The sequence below is a fragment of the Stegodyphus dumicola genome, chromosome 9 (assembly GCF_044657685.1).
Source record: "Stegodyphus dumicola isolate Sdum_Otavi_A_Nest chromosome 9, ASM4465768v1".
Lineage (NCBI taxonomy): Eukaryota > Metazoa > Arthropoda > Arachnida > Araneae > Eresidae > Stegodyphus > Stegodyphus dumicola.
The window spans coordinates 164,828,385-164,850,050 of record NC_140776.1 but is presented as its reverse complement, the minus strand read 5'-3'; the positions used below and the strand labels follow the sequence as shown (position 1 = coordinate 164,850,050).

General features: G+C 33.5%; 1 protein-coding gene across 2 annotated transcripts in view; it reads right to left on the bottom strand.

Moving 5' to 3' along the window:
• Nucleotides 1–21,666, bottom strand: part of rg (A kinase anchor protein rugose) — a 258,360-nt gene that overhangs the window by 34,769 nt on the left and 201,925 nt on the right. For both annotated transcript variants that reach the window (XM_085824292.1, XM_085824293.1), the window contains exons 19-20: nucleotides 4,084–4,201; nucleotides 3,288–3,390 (exon numbers count right to left, since the gene is read on the bottom strand). In XM_085824292.1, the coding sequence (XP_085680418.1) occupies nucleotides 3,288–3,390; nucleotides 4,084–4,201 (221 nt within the window). The remainder of the gene's footprint in view (nucleotides 1–3,287; nucleotides 3,391–4,083; nucleotides 4,202–21,666) is intronic.

Genomic DNA, 21,666 nt, shown 5'->3' with positions numbered 1-21,666 from the left:
AATCAGTGTTTGAGTTAAACTTCATCCTGTATTTCTTGGCTTCTGTCATATATTTCACCCATACCAGAAAGTTAAGCGAATTTAAAGGCATATGACACAGATTAGATGACACAGTAATTGACGAGGAGATTAAAAGACACAGTAATTGAGGTTAATTAGATTAATTAGACTAGAAGACACAGTGACAGTTAATTAGATAAGTTACTGTGTTAAAGACAGTAACAGTTAATTAAATTAGAAGACGCAGTGAATGCCTGTTGAGGCAATCACTGCATTGGCACTGTCTTGTTGAACTATTCTTGTTGCATTACTTGAAGGCTTAATATAGACGCTAAGTGATTTACAAGTTTAAAGGTGATGCAGACTGACTAGGTGTTTGGTTTTAAATTAAAACTTACTTTTCTAAATATCTGAAATTTAACTATAAGCAAGCAGCCTCATCTTTGTAATACTGATAGCACAACAGGGTATTGTTTGTAGTTTGTGTTGCCCTTTTTGTTATCAAATATGCCATCATTCAAGTTTAGTAATTTGCAATAAATAAGATTTAGCAACAATATGAGACAAGATTTGTTAAGATACCTCATGTTGTGTGATATTATAAGAAAGAGAAATTTTCAAACAGATGGATTTCACAGAGTAGTTCAATCTTGCAGTCGACATCCTTGATGATTTCTAGTTGTATCCAAATAAAGTTGTCACGGGTGATAAACATTGTAAGAATGAATTTTCATTCTTGTAACATGAAGATAAAAAGTAAGGAAACAAATTTATGTTCTTACCCCAAACTTGATTTAAGGCTCTGCTTTCACCTACCACTAGAAATACTAGGTTGATCGGTGAAGGATTTTAACATTTTTTAAGTACACAAAATTAATTCTTTGACTGAAAACTTTCCAATTTTTATAATCTTGATATGTCCTTTCTTTTTGAATTCAACTCAATTAACATTGTGTTAATTTTATTCATAAGAATACGATATTATAAAATTCAAAGATTTACAGATCACTATAGATTTGACTCTTTCTTTCCTAAAATCTACAGAATTAACATGGCTTTAATCAAAGGCAACTTATTCTCTAAACCTGGCTTTCCAAATTTTGTTGGCATGGAAATCCAATATACTAATGCATTTTGCCTTGGTGGAAGCTTATGAAATTTTTTCCAGTATAACCAGATTATCAACAAAAAATTTTGATGTAGTTCCAAGGAAGAAATTTTAATCCTGATGGTGAGACTAGAAATGGGCTACTAAGAAAGATAAAAGAGGTGAACTGAAGATGCTGATAAGGGACAATGAAATGGAGCCTTTCTTATAGTGGGGATTGAACACAACTCAGTTCCTTTCGATAATGTTACTCAGAAAAGATAACTGTTGAGCCCAAAAGAGAAACCAAGTCTCAAACTACATCCAAAGAAGATAGTGCTCTGTATATGGTAAGATGCGGAAGATGCAGTTTATTTTGAACCAAATCATTGCTGAAAACATCCACTGTCATCAAACAGATAGTTTAAAATAAGCTTTAACCATTACAAACCATCTGCATCGATCAACAGATTTGATGCAACTCTTCAGCAGGATAATGATAAATCACATATTGCAAAAGTAACTTATTCATATATTCTAAATGATACATTCTAGAGTCCACATATTATTCTCTCCATTTATTACTGACTTAGAACACTGCAGCATTTTCTTGTCTACAACAACTACCAGACAAAGAAGATCAAAAATATAATAACTAACTATTTTGTTGCAAATGAATACCTTATAAAGAGGACAGAAAAGCTGACTTTTATAGGCAAAAGTCATAAAAAATGAATATTATGTTAATAATTAAATTATGCATTTTTTTTAAAACTTAGTGACTGTCTTCTTAGTGACTGTAGTTTAGTGACTTTCATCAATGAAACTTACGCATCTAATTCATTCTTAAAAAATATTAATTTTTAGATCTCATAACTCTTTCAGATCTTCTAAAAGTTTTAAAACCACACACAAAAAAACGGGGGGGGGGGGGGAAAGATACTTGAAGCATTATTATGAGTACAGGTACATACACTGTATGATTCAGGTTGAAATGTTCACCGTATTTCACAGGGTCTTCATAATGAAAAAAAAAAAAATTGATTAAATTTTGAATAGCATATGATTTTTATTTCAAACATTTTGAATTTACACAAAAACGTGCCATTCAAGGAAATTATGAAACAAATTCTTGATTTAACTTTTTGACAACCCACTCAAATTGGACTTCTGAAACCTATCCTACCACAATTGATCAGCTCATCTATGGTTTGGGGTCATTTTTATGGACTTCAATACAGCTTCACAAGAAGAAGATGAATGATGATAAGTCAGGGCTACAGGAGGTCAAGGACAATATCACTGAGATATGAAAATTAGGCAAAATAACAACCTTATGTTTATTGCAGATTTTAATCAAAACTCTATTAGTTTTATGAGGTAATCAAGCATAGGTCCCTCTTCATCAAGAGAAAAAAAATAAAAAATAAAAACCTGCAAAAGCAGGAAAGAGTGACGACCGTATTTATTCCAAAAACAAAGAAGGTAGCAAAGCAAACATGAGCTTAGCACTAACTATGCAAGAAGATAGTAATTAGATATGACAAATTAGGATATTAGTATTTTTAAAATGTTAGGAAGGACTGGATTCAAATGTCAAAAAACTTCAGGATTTCCTTGAAGCTCTTTTCACATTCACAAGAATTTATCTTGTTATTTAATAACATTAGGGATTTCCTTGAAGCTCTTTTCACATTCACAAATATATATACTGTCTTTAGTTAACAATATAATCCCTTTCTTTAAAGTACTTCGTATTCATAAAAAATTATCTTATTTAGTTAATGGCCCTAAGAATTTCTTTGAACCTTTTCATACTCACAAAAATTTATCTTGTTTAGTTAATGACATTAATTCCAAACCATCCTTCTTAACACTTTTAAAATCTTAATTTTCCATGTTTCATTACTATTTTCCTAAATTGATTGCACTTTTCTCTGCCCTTTGTTTTGGTATAAATATTGTCCTGCCTCCTTTGTAGAATTTTTTTCCCCCTCCTGACACAGAGGAACCTGGGCCTCATCGCCCCAAAATTGATAGAATTTTCATTGATATCTATGCCAAGGTTGCTATTTTGCCTAATTTTAACACTGTGTTTTTCTTGTCTTTTGATCTTTGAAATGATTAAATTATTCACAACAAATACAATGGCATTTACTATATTGCACAAAATGAAAATTCAGGAAACAGAAAACTTTACCTTGTTTGAGGAATACCATATTTTATTCCCACTCCAACACACGGAAGGGCTTTTACAACTTTTTTCACAGTCATGTGGTCCATAAAGGCCAACATTATGGAGGCTAAAAATAAAAATAAATATTTAAATGATTATTCCTGTCAAATTTAAACTTTAAACACATATAAAATACTAACTAAAAATACAATATTTTAACTATGCATGAAATTTATAAAATTATCATGGGACAATGATCATTCCAATGATAAGAAATTATCTCCAAATTTTTGAAGGAATGTTTTTTGGAGTTTTCAGGCTTCAGAAACATTCAATTGTAAGTGAAGAGCTTTCAGTCTACCAATTACTTGTTATAGCTGGCCTTTATATGGAAAATGCTTCAGAGACATTTTAAAAGTTTATTAATCCATAAAATTCTTTACAGCCAGAATTTACAATAAAGATGTCATGTAGCTAGAGTTTTCAGTGCCTGGGGGCTCTTGTTTGACGGCAATGGAAAACACTTAACTCAGAAATTTAATAACATCAATATGGCACTCCCAGATGCTATGCCTGGAGACAGATTCCCCCCAGCTATGCCACTGATATCGCATGATATTAATATATTTGAAGAAATTTTAATTCTAAAACTATGTTAGAGATAGATGTTTTAGGTCCTAAAATCTCCAAATGAAAACTCCTTTGACATAACTATTCTCGAGGGTAAGTATTTTCATTGAAATAAGAACAAGACTGCCAAATGTTTAAATCAATGATAATAAGTGTTTCAAATGCGGAAAGTAATATAAGAAAAACATACTTCTTGATGCCAAAAATATTTCCAAGGCAACATTCTGCAGCAGATACCTCCTGGAGAAAACAGCTCGAATTTCACTGAAATGCCACTTTCCATGTACATGATCACAGTATTTTATGACCTAGGGAAAAAGTAAATAATATAAAATTATGTTTTTAAAACCTGCATTACAGTTCTTACATATAATTTATTGCACATAAAAGATTAACATCCTGGCTGCGGCCAAGTCTTTGGGGAAAAGGGGGTTGCAAAAGAAAAATTTTATACACAGTCCTAAACAGTAACCCCATAATAATCATAATACATGAATATACAAACTCTACATAAACAAGAATACTCACAAACATTATAATGATCATACATTATTTAGGGTACTTAAAAAAAATGTATGAACATATACTGTTCAATATCTGAAAATTTTCTTCACTATTTTTGTAACATTTCTTACTAATTTCATGCCACTAAAAAGCCAAATATAATACTTATTTTCTATTACCACTTACCTGTTTTAACTGTCTGATTACAAATTTCTTTAATTTTTAAGGATAGGTACGTATTGACGATAACCAAAGGACTACCGAAAACCAAACAATTAGACACATATATAACAGGAAATTTACGGAAGCTATGTGTAAATTTCCCGAACTTTCGTTTTAAAAATTTATCCGTCTCCTTCCTGATCTAAATAAGACAGAACTGCAAACGAAACATTTTCCTCAGACTTTTAAAATGTTCTTAAAGTGCCCGCAACTGTTTCCTCCTATTTAAAGTAATGCTGGAAGAAACATTTTCTCCGAAATATTTCGTACAGTGCCGCACACCGCCATATGTGATAATCTAATTATTAGATTTAAATTATTTACAGTTTTATTGAAGCTGAGGTAAAAGAATTCTTCTCTTGTCCATTTAAGCACCTATCAAATCTATTATTTACCTTCAAATGCGTGTCAAAAGAAACATTTCGAGGAATTTTCGCTTCTGGAAAATCTGATTTATTTATGTGAAGCCCTCCCAAAAAGATCTAATGAGACTTTCAGCTGTTTCCGATTACTTTAAAGTTTTCTTTATAACCTAAGCATTATTCTTCAATTAAAAAAATGTAATCAGTTTGGTTAACAAAAATTAAATTTTTTTTATTATTAATTCATGCAAATACATTTCATTAGATTTATGCAAAAAAATACATTGCAAAGTACCTCAAAACCAAAATCAGAATTTTAAACCTCCAAATAAAATTTTGATGTCAATTTTATTATCAAATTTTTAAGCTGAACGAGACACAACTGTCAACGAAACATTTTCCTCAGCTTCGTAAAACGTCCCCGTTAAGTCCCCGCAATTGTTTCCTCCTCTTCAAACTAATGCTGGAAGAAATATGTTTCTCCGCAAAATTTACAGCGCCGCACATCGCCATATGTGATAATTCCGTTAAAACTTAAATTGATGTATTTTTCTCATCAGTCATAGTATATACCTGTACAGGTATTTTCTTGAATGCAAACCGACTAGCTTTTGCTCATTTATCACATTCAAGAGATGGGGAGAGGATAAAGCCTGTTTGCAATCCTATCAATAATGCCATATGAGGCCTTTTGTAATTTTTATTTTGAAGTAATGCTCTAATCTGTTTTAAATTACCTTCACGTTTTCAACAAAAGTTACAGGAATAAGAGACAATTAAATTTTTGTAGAAAGTAAAACTGCCTTAAAACTTATTTTCGATCAGCAAATGAAAAACTTCTGAGCGTTAAAACTCTTTATTTGAACCATTACAATAGTAATATTTTTGCTTAATAGATATTAAAATTTCGGTTTCATTGTTCGATAAACGGCAATGCATTTTAGGTGCTTGGAACTCTAACTATGACACTAGATTCGGAACTGGCTTCGAGGTAAAATACGAGATCATTTCGAAAAGTAAAGATACAATGGCTGTCATTCCTTTAAAAAAAAAAATATTTAGAAAACGTCAGTTACATCTTATTAACTGGATTATTTATTATTTTTCGACATAATCACCCCCGTATCCAAACATTTGTTAAGTCGGTGCACAAGCTTTTGTATCCCACAGTCATAGAAGGTTGCCGCCTGTTGGAACCCAGAGCGCACACAATTTCCTATACCCTAACTTGACAGTCACAGCTTCATAAAGAGTTGTCATTGACACTTCCGGTATGATCTGATGCAATTCTTTCAATTTGAGACCTCTATTCGTACGAATTGCTTCCTCTGTTATCTGAAGAAGGGCATCAGAGATCACAGATGGCCGACCTGTTCTTTGTTCGTCATGAACATCGGTCCTACCTTCAGAGAAATGACGACACCATTTCGTTACATTTTGTCGATTCATAATGTTGCCATAAACAGAAACAATTTCTTTGTGAATATTCGCTGGTCACTGACCTTTTGCGCACTTCGCATTTGGCGGGATTCTGAATCGGCGCAGCCATTTTAAACACGACCTACTCCAACCAGAATCAACGTTGAAATGCCGAACGACCGAGAGGAGAAAGCTAACGGTTCAAGGGTTAACACCCGTGTTGCCAACTTGCTCACCAAAACTTTTCTTTTCCTCTGACGTACGGTGTATCTTTACTTTTCGAAATGCCCTCGTATTTTACTCTTGCAACAATTTTTTGTGCTTAAAAATACCATATTTTCATTAACAAGAATCTTATTTTCTCAAAACTTTTGGGGATAAGAGTATTTTTAAGACCGGATTCAAAATAAATCAAGTTAAAACCATCAGTTTCATGCAAATCCTTTGCTAAAGAATTGCATTATCAAAAATGCTGCAAAAGACTTGTGTTATCAAAAATCCTGCAACTGTAAATATTTTTCTGAAGTTCTTGAAATATGTAACTGATTGCAAACTTGAAATATTCTGCAAAGCAGATACTGCAACATGCCAGATATGCCCTAATCAGGCATTCCATGGGAGTGGAAAACAGCAGTTCATTATTTACTAGATTGTTACTGCTATAAAATTTATATTGTTTCAAGGAAACAAAAAAAATCAACCATTCTGGCAACCTCAGAAATCCAATAAATTGTTAAAACATTTAGTTGCAGTAGTAACTTATTTTCTCTCTCCTTATCACAAGCCTTTATCGTGTAATTAGAAAACACATTCGGCTAACAATCGGAAGGTCCGGAATCCTTACGAGGGCATTACGGATTTCTTTGGTTTCCTGACTTCGAAAAATTCTAAATGGTCTCTACAAAGTAAAATATTTGCAAAGAAGCATTTTACATTATTGATATGTACGTCAAATCCACTACTAAGTCTACATCCACTAATATATTGTGAAAGGTCACAATTTTTCATTTTAAAATAAAATAACATAATACGGAAATCTCAAATCAAAGTATATTTTCCATAATATTTGTGGAAAAATATATATAATTTCAATTTTACATCTATAACTATACTTTTAAATCAAAATATCCCCCCCACACACATATACATCAGGCAAAGTGCTGGATAATGACATTTTGCTGCCTATGGAGGGGAAAAAAAAAAAAAAAAAAAAACCCTCAGTATCAATACTATATTATGGTAGAAAGTGTTCTTATTATACTAGTATTAACACTAAAAACGCAGCTCATTTAAATTTATTTTTAACATATTTGGTTTAAGTACTTTAAGTTACAGACCCGGATGGCCACTTACACAGTCTGCCATTAAATCTAGAACTGGTCAAACACTTTTACCGATTTGGCATTTGCTGAGGAATGCACAACCCATCGATTGCCTCATCATGTAAACGTTGCTTCAAATCATGTAAAGGCAGGAGTCCTCAACCAAGGGGAATTTCACAGTTTCAGGGGGTCAGCCTTTTATTTAGGTGTTAAGTATGTAGTTTATGAGTATAAAATATTACTTTTATTCAAATTTTGGTACTTAGCAATATTTTCTATATTTTTTTTTTATTTTATAAAACACATGAGAAAGCAATTTAAATAAATGTATGCATATATTTTTCAAATTTTGTAAAGGAAAGGAAGTGATCTTCTAGCAATGGTGAAAGTGGTGCATGGAGGGAAAAAAGATATGCAGCTGTAGAAAGGTAAATGTCAAAGAAATGTAAAATAGGCTACATGGTTAAATAGAGTATAATAATAGTAATAAACTGTGCAATGAAAAGCATACAGCCTTAAGTATCATATGCAACTAATAGTGGCTAAGTACAGCTCGTGGTCCTCTATGGAGTTGGGGGGGGGATTTTGAGCCTTCACTCCCCATTATTTACAAGAAAAAAAATGTGTGTGTGTGGGGGGGTGAATGTTTTTCACTGATGATGATTTCGGTCGTGGCTAAGTTGATTGTTAAGCTTGCATATAGGGTATCGAGTTGGAAGGTCAAATCTTTAAGATATTTCCCTTTCATTGGGGTAAGTAATAGGGATACGTAAATAAGTGTGCAGAGAAGAATGCCATCTGAAATATAGAATTAATAGCAAACATACAAAATACAGAAACAAAGAAAGAAGTCCTAGATAAGCAGATTTTATATAAAATTTCATTCTAAACAAAAGAAGCTTAAGGGGCCCCTACTGCAGAGAATCAGAATAACAATATGCAACTTGTTTTCTATTCGGATTTGCTTTCAAAAGACATTGTGCAGTTCCTGAAAACGAAGATGGAAAGAAGGGTTGAAACCAAAGAAGCTTTGGAGGCTCCTTATTCTCATATCTATAACTATATAAAACTCTGTTTTTTCTTTCATAAAGAAGAAATATCAGGCTATTTGTATACCTGTGCAGCTGTATTTCTTGCATAACCCTATTTATGTCACTGACAACCACCGAAAATCGTATTATAAATTAAGTACCATTTTTTACATTTTGTAATTTAAAGTTTTTGCTTGTTCCTGTCTAGATAATTTTCATGAATCCCATTTGCTATCACAAGAGCTATAAATTAAGACTAACATTATTTTGGGCGTTCTCAACACCTGACTTTTTCATTTTTTTAATGAGCCAAAAATAGGGTTAAAAGAAACCATCGGAAAGATTGTAGCAAAGAGCTTAAGGACTTACGTAATCATTAGGCCCCACATTACAAGCATGCTTAATCGATTGTGCATGGTTACCTTTCTATAAATACATGTTATTCCCACTCGGTTATGAACTCGCTTCCACCGAATTACGAAATTATAGGGAATTTCTAGGAAGAGACTAAGGCATTTTCAAATCCCCTCCCTTAGCAGCTTCTCAGAGAAACTGGAATGCAGCTTAAACAGATAGCCCTCGTATGCACTACCTTAATTCGAAATCGAAATCGAGTCAATGGCTAGGCGGCAATTAGTAGCCAACCGCTACTTTAACCGTCTCTGTTGGTAAATTGCCCTAAGGCGTTGGTACTTAAGTTTTTATTAAGGCGATTTACGCCGCGCGAACTAGGCGAAACTTGTCAAATTTCGTGAAATTTTGAGACTCCGAGCAAAGCAGCTTACGCGTGCAATGAGAAATATTTGATATATTAATAATTATCAAGTTTTGAAACAGGTTATCCAGATTGGAATAATTAAACTAATATCGCGATCTAAATGAAGACAAATGGCACAACTAAGTGCAACAGATTAGCTAAACAAAATATTCAAATTCATTCTTGCTGTAAAACACAGATTGGACAGTGGTAGTCAGGTGGCGGTCACCCTCCCGTGAACTGTCCACAGCCAATGCATCTTGAAATAGTAGATATCACAATTCAGTGAAGTCTTGGTCTGAGAAATTAAACACTAAAGTTCTTGTACAACACTGAGGCACATGAGTTACTGAAACTATACACTATGTACATATAGGGACGGCGGTATTTGAGCGAAGTAGCAAATGGTGAAAAACATTTTACACTAGCAATAAATAATCAGAGCTTTGAAGATCCAGGTACACGGATCATGTCCATAAGTCCACAATATTACAAAGTCTCTGATATAACAATAAGAAGATTACGAAAATGACAAATATAAGATCAGTGCTTTGAAGATCCAGGTACACGGATTATGTCCATAAGTCCACAATATTACAAAGTCTCTGATATAACAATAAGAAGATTACGAAAATGACAAATATAAGATCAGTGCCTTGAAGATCCAGGTACACGGATCATGTCCATAAGTCTATAAAGTTTCAAAGACACTGGTAAAATGACACAATGAAGATAAAATAAAGATAATAGTACACTGTACAATATATACACATTTCACCATTTGCTGTTATGGAAGATGCCTCTTGGGCGCTTTGCTGCAATTTCTATAGTAGGATCCTAATTTATCAGATCACGGATATGTTCGTATTGAGAAAGTTCTATTTTAGCATAGAAATTGTGGCTCGTGGTGAGAATTTGATCAGCTATGGGTCTTATTTTTAGTTCTTTATGTATCTGCAGGTTACGTACGAACCATGGGGAGTCAACAATTTGTCTGAGCATTTTGTTCTGAAAGACCTGTAGTTTGTGTCTATAAGTCTTTCTTGTACACAGTGGCCCAGATAGGCACTGCATAAAGTAGGGTGGGTCTTATTAAGCTGGTATAGATCTTCATCTTGAGACTGATATTTAATTTAGCATTTCTTCTTATTAAAGGGTAAAGAGACATTTTAGCAGCGGTGGCTTTGCGCAAGGCATACTCCGTGTGTTCTTTGAATAACAGCTGTGCCACTCCTAGATACTTGGTACTTGAAACAATTGCTAGGGTTTGATCATTAATTTTTATATTTACATTTACAGGAGTGAACGTCTGAAAAGGAGAATTTGGCTCTTTGACGGATTTACTTTTCATTTCCATGAATCATAATAGTGTGCTATGATATTTACTGCGCTTTCAAGTTTATCTACAGCGAGCTGAGGTTTTAGCGACTTGGTTAAAATTGCTGTGTCGTCGGCATATTTCACTACTTTTGCATTCAAAGGAACCGGCATATCGTTCGTGTCTGCCTTAATTAGGTAATACAATTTAATTCAAGCCGACCTCGTTTGAAAATTACCGGTGGATATAAGAACATTCCTACAATTCCTATATAGAAAAATGCAAATTATTGCAGTGTTTACATATATATTATACAAATTCTTTCACCAAAATCATCAAATACTTAGCATAATCTATAAAAATAATCTTTCTGCGTTTACTTTAAGAAAACCTGATGGATAAAACTAAAAATTAAATTTAACAAGCATAATCAAATATGAAAATAACTTTCCGTAATACCATAATATAACGACCTTTAATTCGGAACACATATTTTGTTTATTTGACAATACGGAAATTGCAATTTTAATATTTAATTAAAAATAATAGTTTGAACTATTCATGAATTTATTAAAAAAATTCTTGAACGTAAATTAGCTGAAATAAAACAAATACGCTTATGGTAAAAAAAAATCTGCTACATGTTTTAAACAGCCACTCAAGATGTTTTCATTTCCATTTACATAAAAAGTAGTTAAAATAAAATGAAGCAGAAATGCTAATCAACAACGTGCGCATGTTTTTAACTCTTCAGTCACGCATATTTGTCCAACCAGTTGCAAGCTGTGATGGACCAACCTAAAAGCAACATTTTGTTTTTAAACATTATTCGAGCAAAACCAACTAACGAGCTGTTAAAAATAAAAAGAGAAATGCTGCAATTCTGGAAAAGAACTGTCTGAGATAAAATTTACGGCCTTGAAGGGACAAGTCTTATCGCAACGTCCCCACCACGAAAATTCTTGGGATGATGTACCTTATCAGTTTAAAGGACCGAAAGTAGAAAACAAAACATTAAAAAGGTAACTAGAGATAAATCAAACTTATTTGTACAACTAACCAAATGTTTTGGCTACGTGAACTTCACGGCTCCAGGTCAAGAATTTAAACAAACTAATATAAACTTTTTAAGACGGTTTCAAGGAGTTTTTAACTCATTTGGAAACAACTGGCAAAACATATCACAAACTTAACTTTGAACTACGTGCTTGTATTTTCGCAAACTGCTGGTCGCAGACATAAACTTCCAATTACGAAATTGCTTTAAATAAGGCAAATGTTCATGGTCTGATGAACATGAAAAAAAAAAAATTTTTTTAATTAAAAATAACAAATCTTGTAAAAATTGCAAAATCTAACCCTATATTTATTCATTTACTTACTTTAGAATGAGAACAAATCTGAGACAAACCGACATGTTACCCCCCCCCCGGCAAAAATTAAGATTTCGTAATTTTTACGCACGTTATTCTTTGCAACTTTAAATTACGATAAAAATATTTGCAACGTTTACAACATTTTTGCTACCCAACGTGCATACCCAATACGATCAACGGTAGCGAAAATAAAGGCCTCATGAGGACACGGTGTGTATATAAAATTTACTAAAACAAATTTTAAAATTAAGTTCAAATATATATTAAACCAATTATTCCAATTCCAAGATTTAGCTTCCGTTTGATTAAGAATACTGCGACAGTTAAACATTTGACCCCTTCGTTTTCTAAAACCGTGTACCTTTAAAGATTAATTTGATTAATAATCCAAACTCATTATTAACTTGCAAGGCTGCTAACAACGACGCATTAAAACTTTGACATAAAAATCCGTCAATACAAGAAACCACATAGAGGAGGAGAGACCTTTTTTTTAACACTAAAAATTTTTTATTACGGTACAGATTCCAAGAGCACATACTCCAGAATGCTGCTTTTCAATACAGCCTAAGACGCAGCGATCGAAATTCTCCGATATGATGTTTGGCTGTTAATTAAGTATATTTGAATACGACTGAAAACTAAATTAGATAATAATAATAAAAAATATATCACGTTTTGTAAAAGCCTTTGTGAAGTATTGCTTTGTCGTCGCAAATACGCATGCATGTAAAATTTCAAGAATACGTCGAGCAGGTTTAAAAAAAAATAGCCGAACAAAATTAAAAATGAATCTCACTATTTGACACCAGCAAAAAAAAATCTGATGTGTACACCACATGACTTCCTTATATGGAATATTAAATTATACGCATTTTTTCTTGCATTTCATTTAAACTAATTGGATTGAATTAAATTTACTTCGCCGACAGCGCATAAACCACAATAGAATAAATGCATTCTTTAAAATTCACTCTAGTATTTGTTTACCATATAGCGACACTCTGGCGCTAGATTCTCTTAACAGTATTATATTTCGTTCATATTATAAGTCATAATGCACAAAATTTATATCATTTAAAGAATAGAATTATCTAATCGTTGCCGCATGTTCTATTCAAATATTATAATAAAGCTAGAATGATGTATAAAAGAAATTAAGCAAACAAAACAAAAAAAAGAAACAGTTCTTCACAGACGATTGAGTATTTCTCATTCAATTAATTCAATTCTCACTTCGCGAGAAGGCAAAAATACATAAAAACTCAAAATATCTATATTAAAAATTACGAAGTAAATCTTAAACACTTATTTCCTCGAAAAAATTCCAGAAAGGATTAAGCATGATTTAATTCGCAATAATAAATGAAGGCGTTATCTTTGTTGTTGGGAAGCTAAGTTTCTCTAGATTGGCAACAAATCCACTAGTCTGCTGTTTCAAATGTAAACAATTAATGGCTGCCGTCACAAAAAAGGCTTAGCGGCACTTAAAACAACTTTAAAATTGTTGATAATTCTAAAAATATTGCACACAGATTTACTAAAGGGATAAAAACCTTAACCGGAAGATAAAAACAACATAATTCAACCATTTTTAAAGCAAAAAATGTACAATTTACAAACATATATAAGAGTAAAGAAACTGAGATCACTGAGCCGGGTAACAGAGTGGATATATATATAAATATATTTATATACGTTTGCTGCGATCGATTGCAACCAAAATACGAGGTGCACATCTACATGTTATAGCAGTCCTATATACAAAATTTCAACGTTCTGAGGCTACTCGTTTTTGAGTTATGCGAGATACATACATACGTTCGTACAGACGCCACGAAAATTCTCTTCAGAATTAATTTTAAAGCAGTTTTATAATTTTTTTTGGAGGAAACGAGTCTTTTATTCTGTCCTTACGTACAAATGTCACGCAAAAACATCGTTAAATTGCATTGGATAGAGGTCAAAATGGATATTTTCGTTAAAATATGCTGCCTGAAACTTTTCGCGATTACAATACTACCTTTTTACTTCGTACACGGAAGTAAAAAGGAACACAGTAGAAACTAGATCAATAAAAGCAAGAATAAAGCAACAGTAAACACTAAAAAGTCGATGCAGTTTAAAAACTAATCTGAGAATTGCCAATTATATCAATATTTTACCTGCTACATCAGCTGAGGTACAGTCGTAGGAAAAAGACTGGTCAATTCGAGCCAAACTTGCGCAGCATAACCGCATCCATTTTGCTTATCAATTACGGCAAAGTACGCGAGGACTATATTGCCTGAAGAAAGGGATGCCTCCGTCGAGGAGTTTCTAAGGGGAACTGGCTCGTAACTACGTTACACGGGAAAAACCAGGAAAACGTCCATGCAGCCCACCCGTTCGTCTGGAATCGAACCCAGGTTGGACTTACCAGTGTTCAGAGGCTTTACGCTCGGCAGCTGGTGGGCCAAAAATACAAATATGAAACAATATTTTAGATTATATGTATCGGATACAACAACTATAAAGGATAATGTAATTACAAGTTGATGTCTATATTTATTTCATTCAGCAGAATGATAAACTTAACATTTAAATAAAATAAATAATATCTAAATCCGAAAGTAGTATCTGACTCCTAAGAAGTCGTATTTGACTCCTTAGAGGGAAAAAAAAATCCAGTCCAAACGGTTCGGGAATGGTCAAAAAGGATATTTCCTTTGGGTATCAGAAACCCCTATACCGACAATGTTAAATTGGCCATTTTCAATGTACCTTTTCTCAAAATCTGGTATAGATACAAGCTTGAAATTTTTTCTGTAATTAAAGTATACTTTTCTAATTATACTGAAATGAGCTTTTGAAACATTTTGAATTTTAAAGTGAATTACAGAATATTTTGTTAGGCATAGTAAAATTTAGCACTTTTCTCACACAAAAAAAAATTAAAAAAATTTTTTTTTTTCTAAGTTTATTACAAAAAGCTCATTTCAGTAAACATTAGGGAACCTAAAAAATAAGCCATAAAAAGTTTAGATACCTGTGAGCATTAGTTCCTGAGAAAAGGTACATCGAGTATAAAAAAATCACGTTTGTAGAAAAACGCGTTTTTATGTAAAAGTCCTCATTGATCAAAGCATTAAATGACAAATTAAAACTAGATTTTTTTACAGTTCTAATTTTCATAAAGATTAAAGAATGGTATTTTTAGAAAGATAAAAGTGTACAGAATTTGAAAATGCAAAAATCAGAAATCACAGTTTTTTTGAAGATTTTGGGGTTCCAACACCCCTTAAAATACGATACCCGAAATTGTTGGCGATTTCAATATTGCCTTTACTTCAAGGAAGTTAAAAGCAAAGTAACAAAGAAGACAAAATTTTTTCGCACACATCCCTTCCGTATTATGAATACAATACTGAGAAGTAAAACATTTCATTCCAAATAAAATCCATCCTTTCATTTTACAAATATTAATACATTCAATAGTCGGGGAAAAAAACCTCCCGAAGACAGGACACGAGATGTCCATTCATCAAACAATTACGACTCAACGAAAACACTTAACTGTCAGCAATGGGTAAAATTTTACACTCGCTGAACATTCGATACTTTGACAACACTCCTAAAACCATTACACAATAAAAAGGAAGCGAACAAGTTTGCCTATGCTTAGAGAGCAGGGATGAGGAGCAAGAGCAAATAATCAAGTTACGCAAACGATGGGACCAGCGATAGTTGCGAGATCCATGACTTCTAGGGCTTAATCCGATTTGCGAGACTAAGCACGATACAAATTGTGTTACAACTAGATTAAGGCGGTCGTTGGGAGAAAGGGCGGTTGCCCCTGCAGGAGGGCTGCGTGTGTGGTGTTTGCGTCCAGTTTTATTCCGATGCTTTACTGAGTCAGCATCGGAAAACGAGAGGAAATGGTGCTTTCGCAATTGCGATAATGGATCGGAAGTATTCTGGTTTGTTTCGCACTTGAATCAGAAAGGGGAACTCTGGCATTCCCCTGAAGGCAGACACTCCAACAGCAACATGCAAAGTACAAATGCGAATTTAGTAAACTATTTCGAACAGACATCGCAATCAGCATCTTCCACTATGTGACAATCAAGTCGCAAGATTGAAACTTCCAAGCCATATATTTCATATCATATTTTTAAGCTGAATGTTCCACATACCTCACCATAAATACCTTCATACAGAAAATTGGAGGATATTTCTGCAGCTTTTCTGAATATATGCTGAAATGTGCTATGAAAAGGAAAGATGAATCCTTTAAGACAGAAGGATTAATAACGCTCGAATGGTTAGGTTAAATTAGTATGATAAAGCATTCGAAAGCTAGATGCCTCTGAGAAGAACTTTATAAATGTTATTACATCAATAAACGCAGTAAGAGAAGAAACACAAATCATTTGTTACAACAGACTTGAGTGTGGGAGTACGTGTAGGGGAATACTAAGTAAAACTACAAATGATTTCTTGATAGTTCCAACTTTATAATAGATTCTTTTTCAGGAAAATTTACTTATTAACTCATGAAATTCTAAAACGAATTAAAAGTGTGTATTATTTTTAAAATATGCGCACAATGTGAAACAAAATTAGCGAAAACAAAAGAAAGAAAACATATTTAAAATCTTTTAAAACATCCCCCCCCCCAAAAAAAAAACGTGCGCAGAAAAGCAAGCAAAAATGAAACTTCCTCTTTTCAAAGATTCTATCCACTTTTGATTGCTTAATTCTTGAAATTTCCATAATTTAAGAAACGGATTAGTTCCATAATGCTTAAAGAAACAACTAGATCGTATTCAGGTTACACAAAGAGGGAAAAACACGAAAACTACAATGCAGCCAGCCCGTTCGCCTGGATTTGAACTTAAATCGAACTACCATTGTTCAGTTGTCTTATCCGCTCAACCCCTGGTACACTTACATAAAGAAATGACTGCAAGATGGCAAGACAATATCTGGAAACCAGTAATCAAACTAGCCGTTCTTTTATCCAGTCAACGGAAAAATAATTCTTTTTAAAAAGACTTTTATGTGTGTTTTATGGAAAACAACTACTGCTTTTCTACATTTTATAAAAAAACATTCTTCCTCTGTACAGTGTATACAGTTTGACTACTTTTAAAGTAATCTAACTTTCCAGTGATTTCTCTGGATATATGTAAACTATTTTGCATGTCCCATGTCTCCTTGCTTGTGATGCAGGTAATTTGATAGCGGCAGTTAAAATATAAGATCGTTTCCCAATTCAATCGAAAACTTGCCCAGACAACCGAAAGGGATTAGCACGACGCTTATGGGTATCTCGGTCACTGGTCGCAACGACTTCTTGAAGTACAAAGCAAGCCGAATTCTGTGGACACAATGACAGCCAAGTGCTCAGACATCCTTCCTTCCTACTCTAAGGATCAAGAGAACTGTCGTCTTAAGGAAAGCGAGGGGGAAAAAAAAGTAAAAGAAGAGAGGAACAAAAAATGGTATTTTTCGAAATACTAACTCGTCAAGAGCCGGTCTTCCGAAGCAAGCGCAAAGCGAAAACAAGAATATAACATAACTAAAAGTAGGAACAGAAAAAAAAAAAAAGAGGGGGGGGGGCTTATTTTAGGGGAAAATGGGCGCTCGGGGCTATTTGTCTCGGTTTTGTATAATCTTTTGGTAGGCAGGTATTTCTATCCGCAGTTTTACCGCGTGATTGGAGACAGACCTTTGGGAGATAAGTAAATGAAAGGTGAGTTCCTTCATGAGAATGGTGAAATACATCTTCGACATTATTCACAGGAACATTGCAAGAGCAACAAAAGCAATCTCAAGAGAGATCACAAAACAGCCCTAAAACACACACACATTAAAAAAAAAGAAAAAGAAGAAGAAGAAGAAAGGAAAGAAAAGCAATGAAACGTGTCAACGTTGGCCGACGGCTGGGAAGAATAATGCTCCAAAGATAAGTTACATAAGATAACCTAATGGGAGGACAGTAACCATGAGAAACGACTTTCATGAAGTCAGATGAGACTGCTCTTCTGGCTACATTTCCACAAACAAAAAACTCGGATACACTAAGACCCCGCTTAACGCGGGGGATACGTTCCATCAAAGTAGAGCGTAATGCGAAACAGCGCTAAACGAGGCTATCTTAACATGTAAATAATGGGGTTAGGGGAAGATAGGTAGAAAATTGGTTAATTATTAAATTTAATAATGTTTTTTAATAAAAATAAAACCAAACATTCATTTCTTACAAAAATAAAACAATATAAACGAATATACTTATAAAAACAAATAAAATTCTAAGTCAGTCAGATCATTCAGTCTATTCTGGGTTTGCAATTTTCTGCCTTTTTGTCAAGAAGGCATTATGATAGATTGGCTTAATGGCATATTGCGTTCAATTTCGTCGTCAATCCATATAGACAGTCGTTTTTCCATTTCCTCTATAATGTTATTTCTAGAACGGGTAATTCTAGTTGCAGAGCTTGACGTAGTTGCAGTTGCCGATGACAGTATTTTTTCTTTATTCTTAAGAATTGTCCTTACTGTTGAAGTTGCCAAAAATCAATGCAGCGCTAATTTGAGATTGACGTTCACCAGAATCTAATCTTCTAATCACTTGCATTTGAGTTTCCAGTGAAATGCTTTTTCTGGTTGCTTTCTTTTCTTGTTTTTTATTATAACCCATGATAAAAACTAAAGATCATAATATTTGTCACTGTATTAATCGTTATAGTATTATATAAATTTATGCTTACAATAAGGTCAACAAATGTTTCAAATGATAAAAATGTGTCCGTAATGCACCGTACCAAGCAAAACGCAACTACACTGTTTCGGATATGTTATTTGGAAACCTAGCGCTGCGCACAATTTCGGGGAATCCCCGTAGTGCTGCGAGCAATTTCGAGGAATCCCCGGGTTGAAAAAAAAAGAGCGCTAAACTGAAACAGCGCTAAAAGAAACAGCGTTAAGCGGGGTCTTACTGTATATATAATCAAGTATGAAAACAATAACATTTTTATGAACAATTTTTATGAACTGAAAAAGAAAGAAATATATAGAACCTACTAGCAACTTTGATAATGATATCAATTAATGAATGCTTTAAAAATATTTTCCTTCGCAGGTAAACTTTTATATTTATTTAAAAGTCCAAAAGGGAAACAACATGTTCCAGAATACCTAATGTATAGCCAGTGTAGAACCATTACAGTGTATGAATTGGAATACTGCTAGAGCAATAGTTCCTAGACACAGACCTACAGAATTTAGAGGGTTTCGAAATCAACTTGTAAAAGTGATACAATATTCTTTAACAGAGCTTTAAAAAATTTTTTTTCTTCAACAAATTTCGTTTAGTGTATATTAACATTTAGAAGCAAAATAGCAGCACTGGTCAAATTTTTGACTTTTTACTTCTTTGTACGAAGTAAAGGAAGTATTTTAATCACCAAAAATTTCGGGTATCATATTTCAACGAAAATATCCGTTTTGACCCATCTCGAATCCAATTCATCTATGTTTTTGCGTGGCACCTCTACTTAAGGACGCAATAAAGGACTTTTTTTTTTCCCCCCTTTCCTTTCCCAAATCAAAGCAGATTGTAAAATAGATTCAGAAGCGATTTCTTGCGTGACGTAGACATACGTACGTATGTACTCTCGCATAACTAAAAAACGAGAAGCCGTAAAAAAGGTTCAAATTGTGTATATAAGGACTGTTCCGGCTGTGCACGGTGAGCACAGTTTTTTAATTCTTATATGTTGGTAAATTGTTCATTTTTTGCTTTAAAAGTGATTGAATTATGTTATTATTATGTTTCGGTTAAGGTAATGCCTTCAGTTAATCTGCGTGCATTCAGTGGAAGAATTATCAACAACTTAATCAATCAAGTTTTAAGTTGCGCTAGGCCTAACGAGGCCGCTATTTGTTTACATTTGAAAGTCCTAGTAGAATAGCGAGTATGTTCTAGTTGGTTCTCCAACTTCAGTGTCTTTCTGCTCAGTGTGGCCAAACGTTAACTTTCAATTTTGTATTCTTTGCCCGCTGGCCGAAATGCTGTTTTTGCATAGAAACTCCGATTTTTTTTTTAAACTTCTGTTTTTAAATGTATTTGGTGTTTTAGGTATTTCTGTATTTTACAATTTTTAATGAAGAAGTTTTAAGTTCTTATGTATTTTTGCCTTGCCGCGAAGTCAGAACTGAATTGACTGAATGAGAAATATACCTGTAAAAATATTCGACGAAATAAGTTTAAATGAAATGCAGCAAAAAAATGTGTATAATTTAACAGGTCGTATGAGAAAGTCATGCGGTTCACATCAGATATTTTATACGGAGTTCATCCTGGAATTTTTTAGATACGTGCCAGCGTTAAGACGCAGAAAAAAATAAGGTTATATTTGGAAATATTTCTGCAGAAAAAATGAAGCTGATGCGAGAACATTACCGCGCTATGATTTTCTATAACTAAGTGTGATTAAATTAATAAGAATGCGTTCAATGTCCACAGTTAGTATTTGGAAATGAAGGTCTATGTCGTGCTAGTTCCTGGTAGAATTTCACAGAAGTCGCAACTCTCATCAGGGCGGAGAACACACAGAAAGGCCGTTGTCTGCAATAATCCCGGATAATATGTCCGTCAAATGGAAAATATTAAACGACGATAATCGCCGCACCTACGAAAGGATACAGAAGAAACTAAACACTAGATCCACCACCAAACACAAAATTACTCATGAAGAACTGCATATGAAAAAATTAAGTTTGCCGTTGGCTTCCCATAATTTAACTGAGCGCCAAAAAGAGGAGGGTGTCAGAATCAGTAAAGAAACTCTTAAATTACTTGAAGATGGTGGTCACCACATTATTCCTAAAATCGCAACTGGCGATGAAACGTATACATACCAATTTTTGACATTCCAACACGTCAGAAAATAAAGTATGGATCATTGAAGATGATCCCAAGCCCACAATGGTGAAAGACAAGGTGCCATGAAAAAAGTAATGCATGCCAATTTCTTCAGAAGTACTGGACCCATCAATTGGAACAACAGCTGACAGTCACAGCTAACTGGTACAAAACTGTCTTTCAAATATTCTTCAAGAAGTGAACGTTAGAGGACTCCACCATAAAAGTGTATCGCTAAAAAAGAAAAAAAAAAAAAATTGCGTGGACCTCGTTTTTATTTCGAAGATGAGATTGATGAGGCTATACTTGCATTTTTTTCATCAATTGCAAGAAATGGATGAGGCATTTAATCTTTGGAAAATACGTCTAGAGAAGTGCATTGATGCTGGGGGAAACTACTTTGAACACTCTTAAAATTTCCAAAGAATACCTTTAAAAACCTATGTTTACCTCAATAATTTCAGAGTGACCTTCGTAATCCGCATCTATCGTTCCGCAATAAACAAACTTAACTTTTTTTTAACATGGTCCCGTTAATAAGAAAGAGAAAA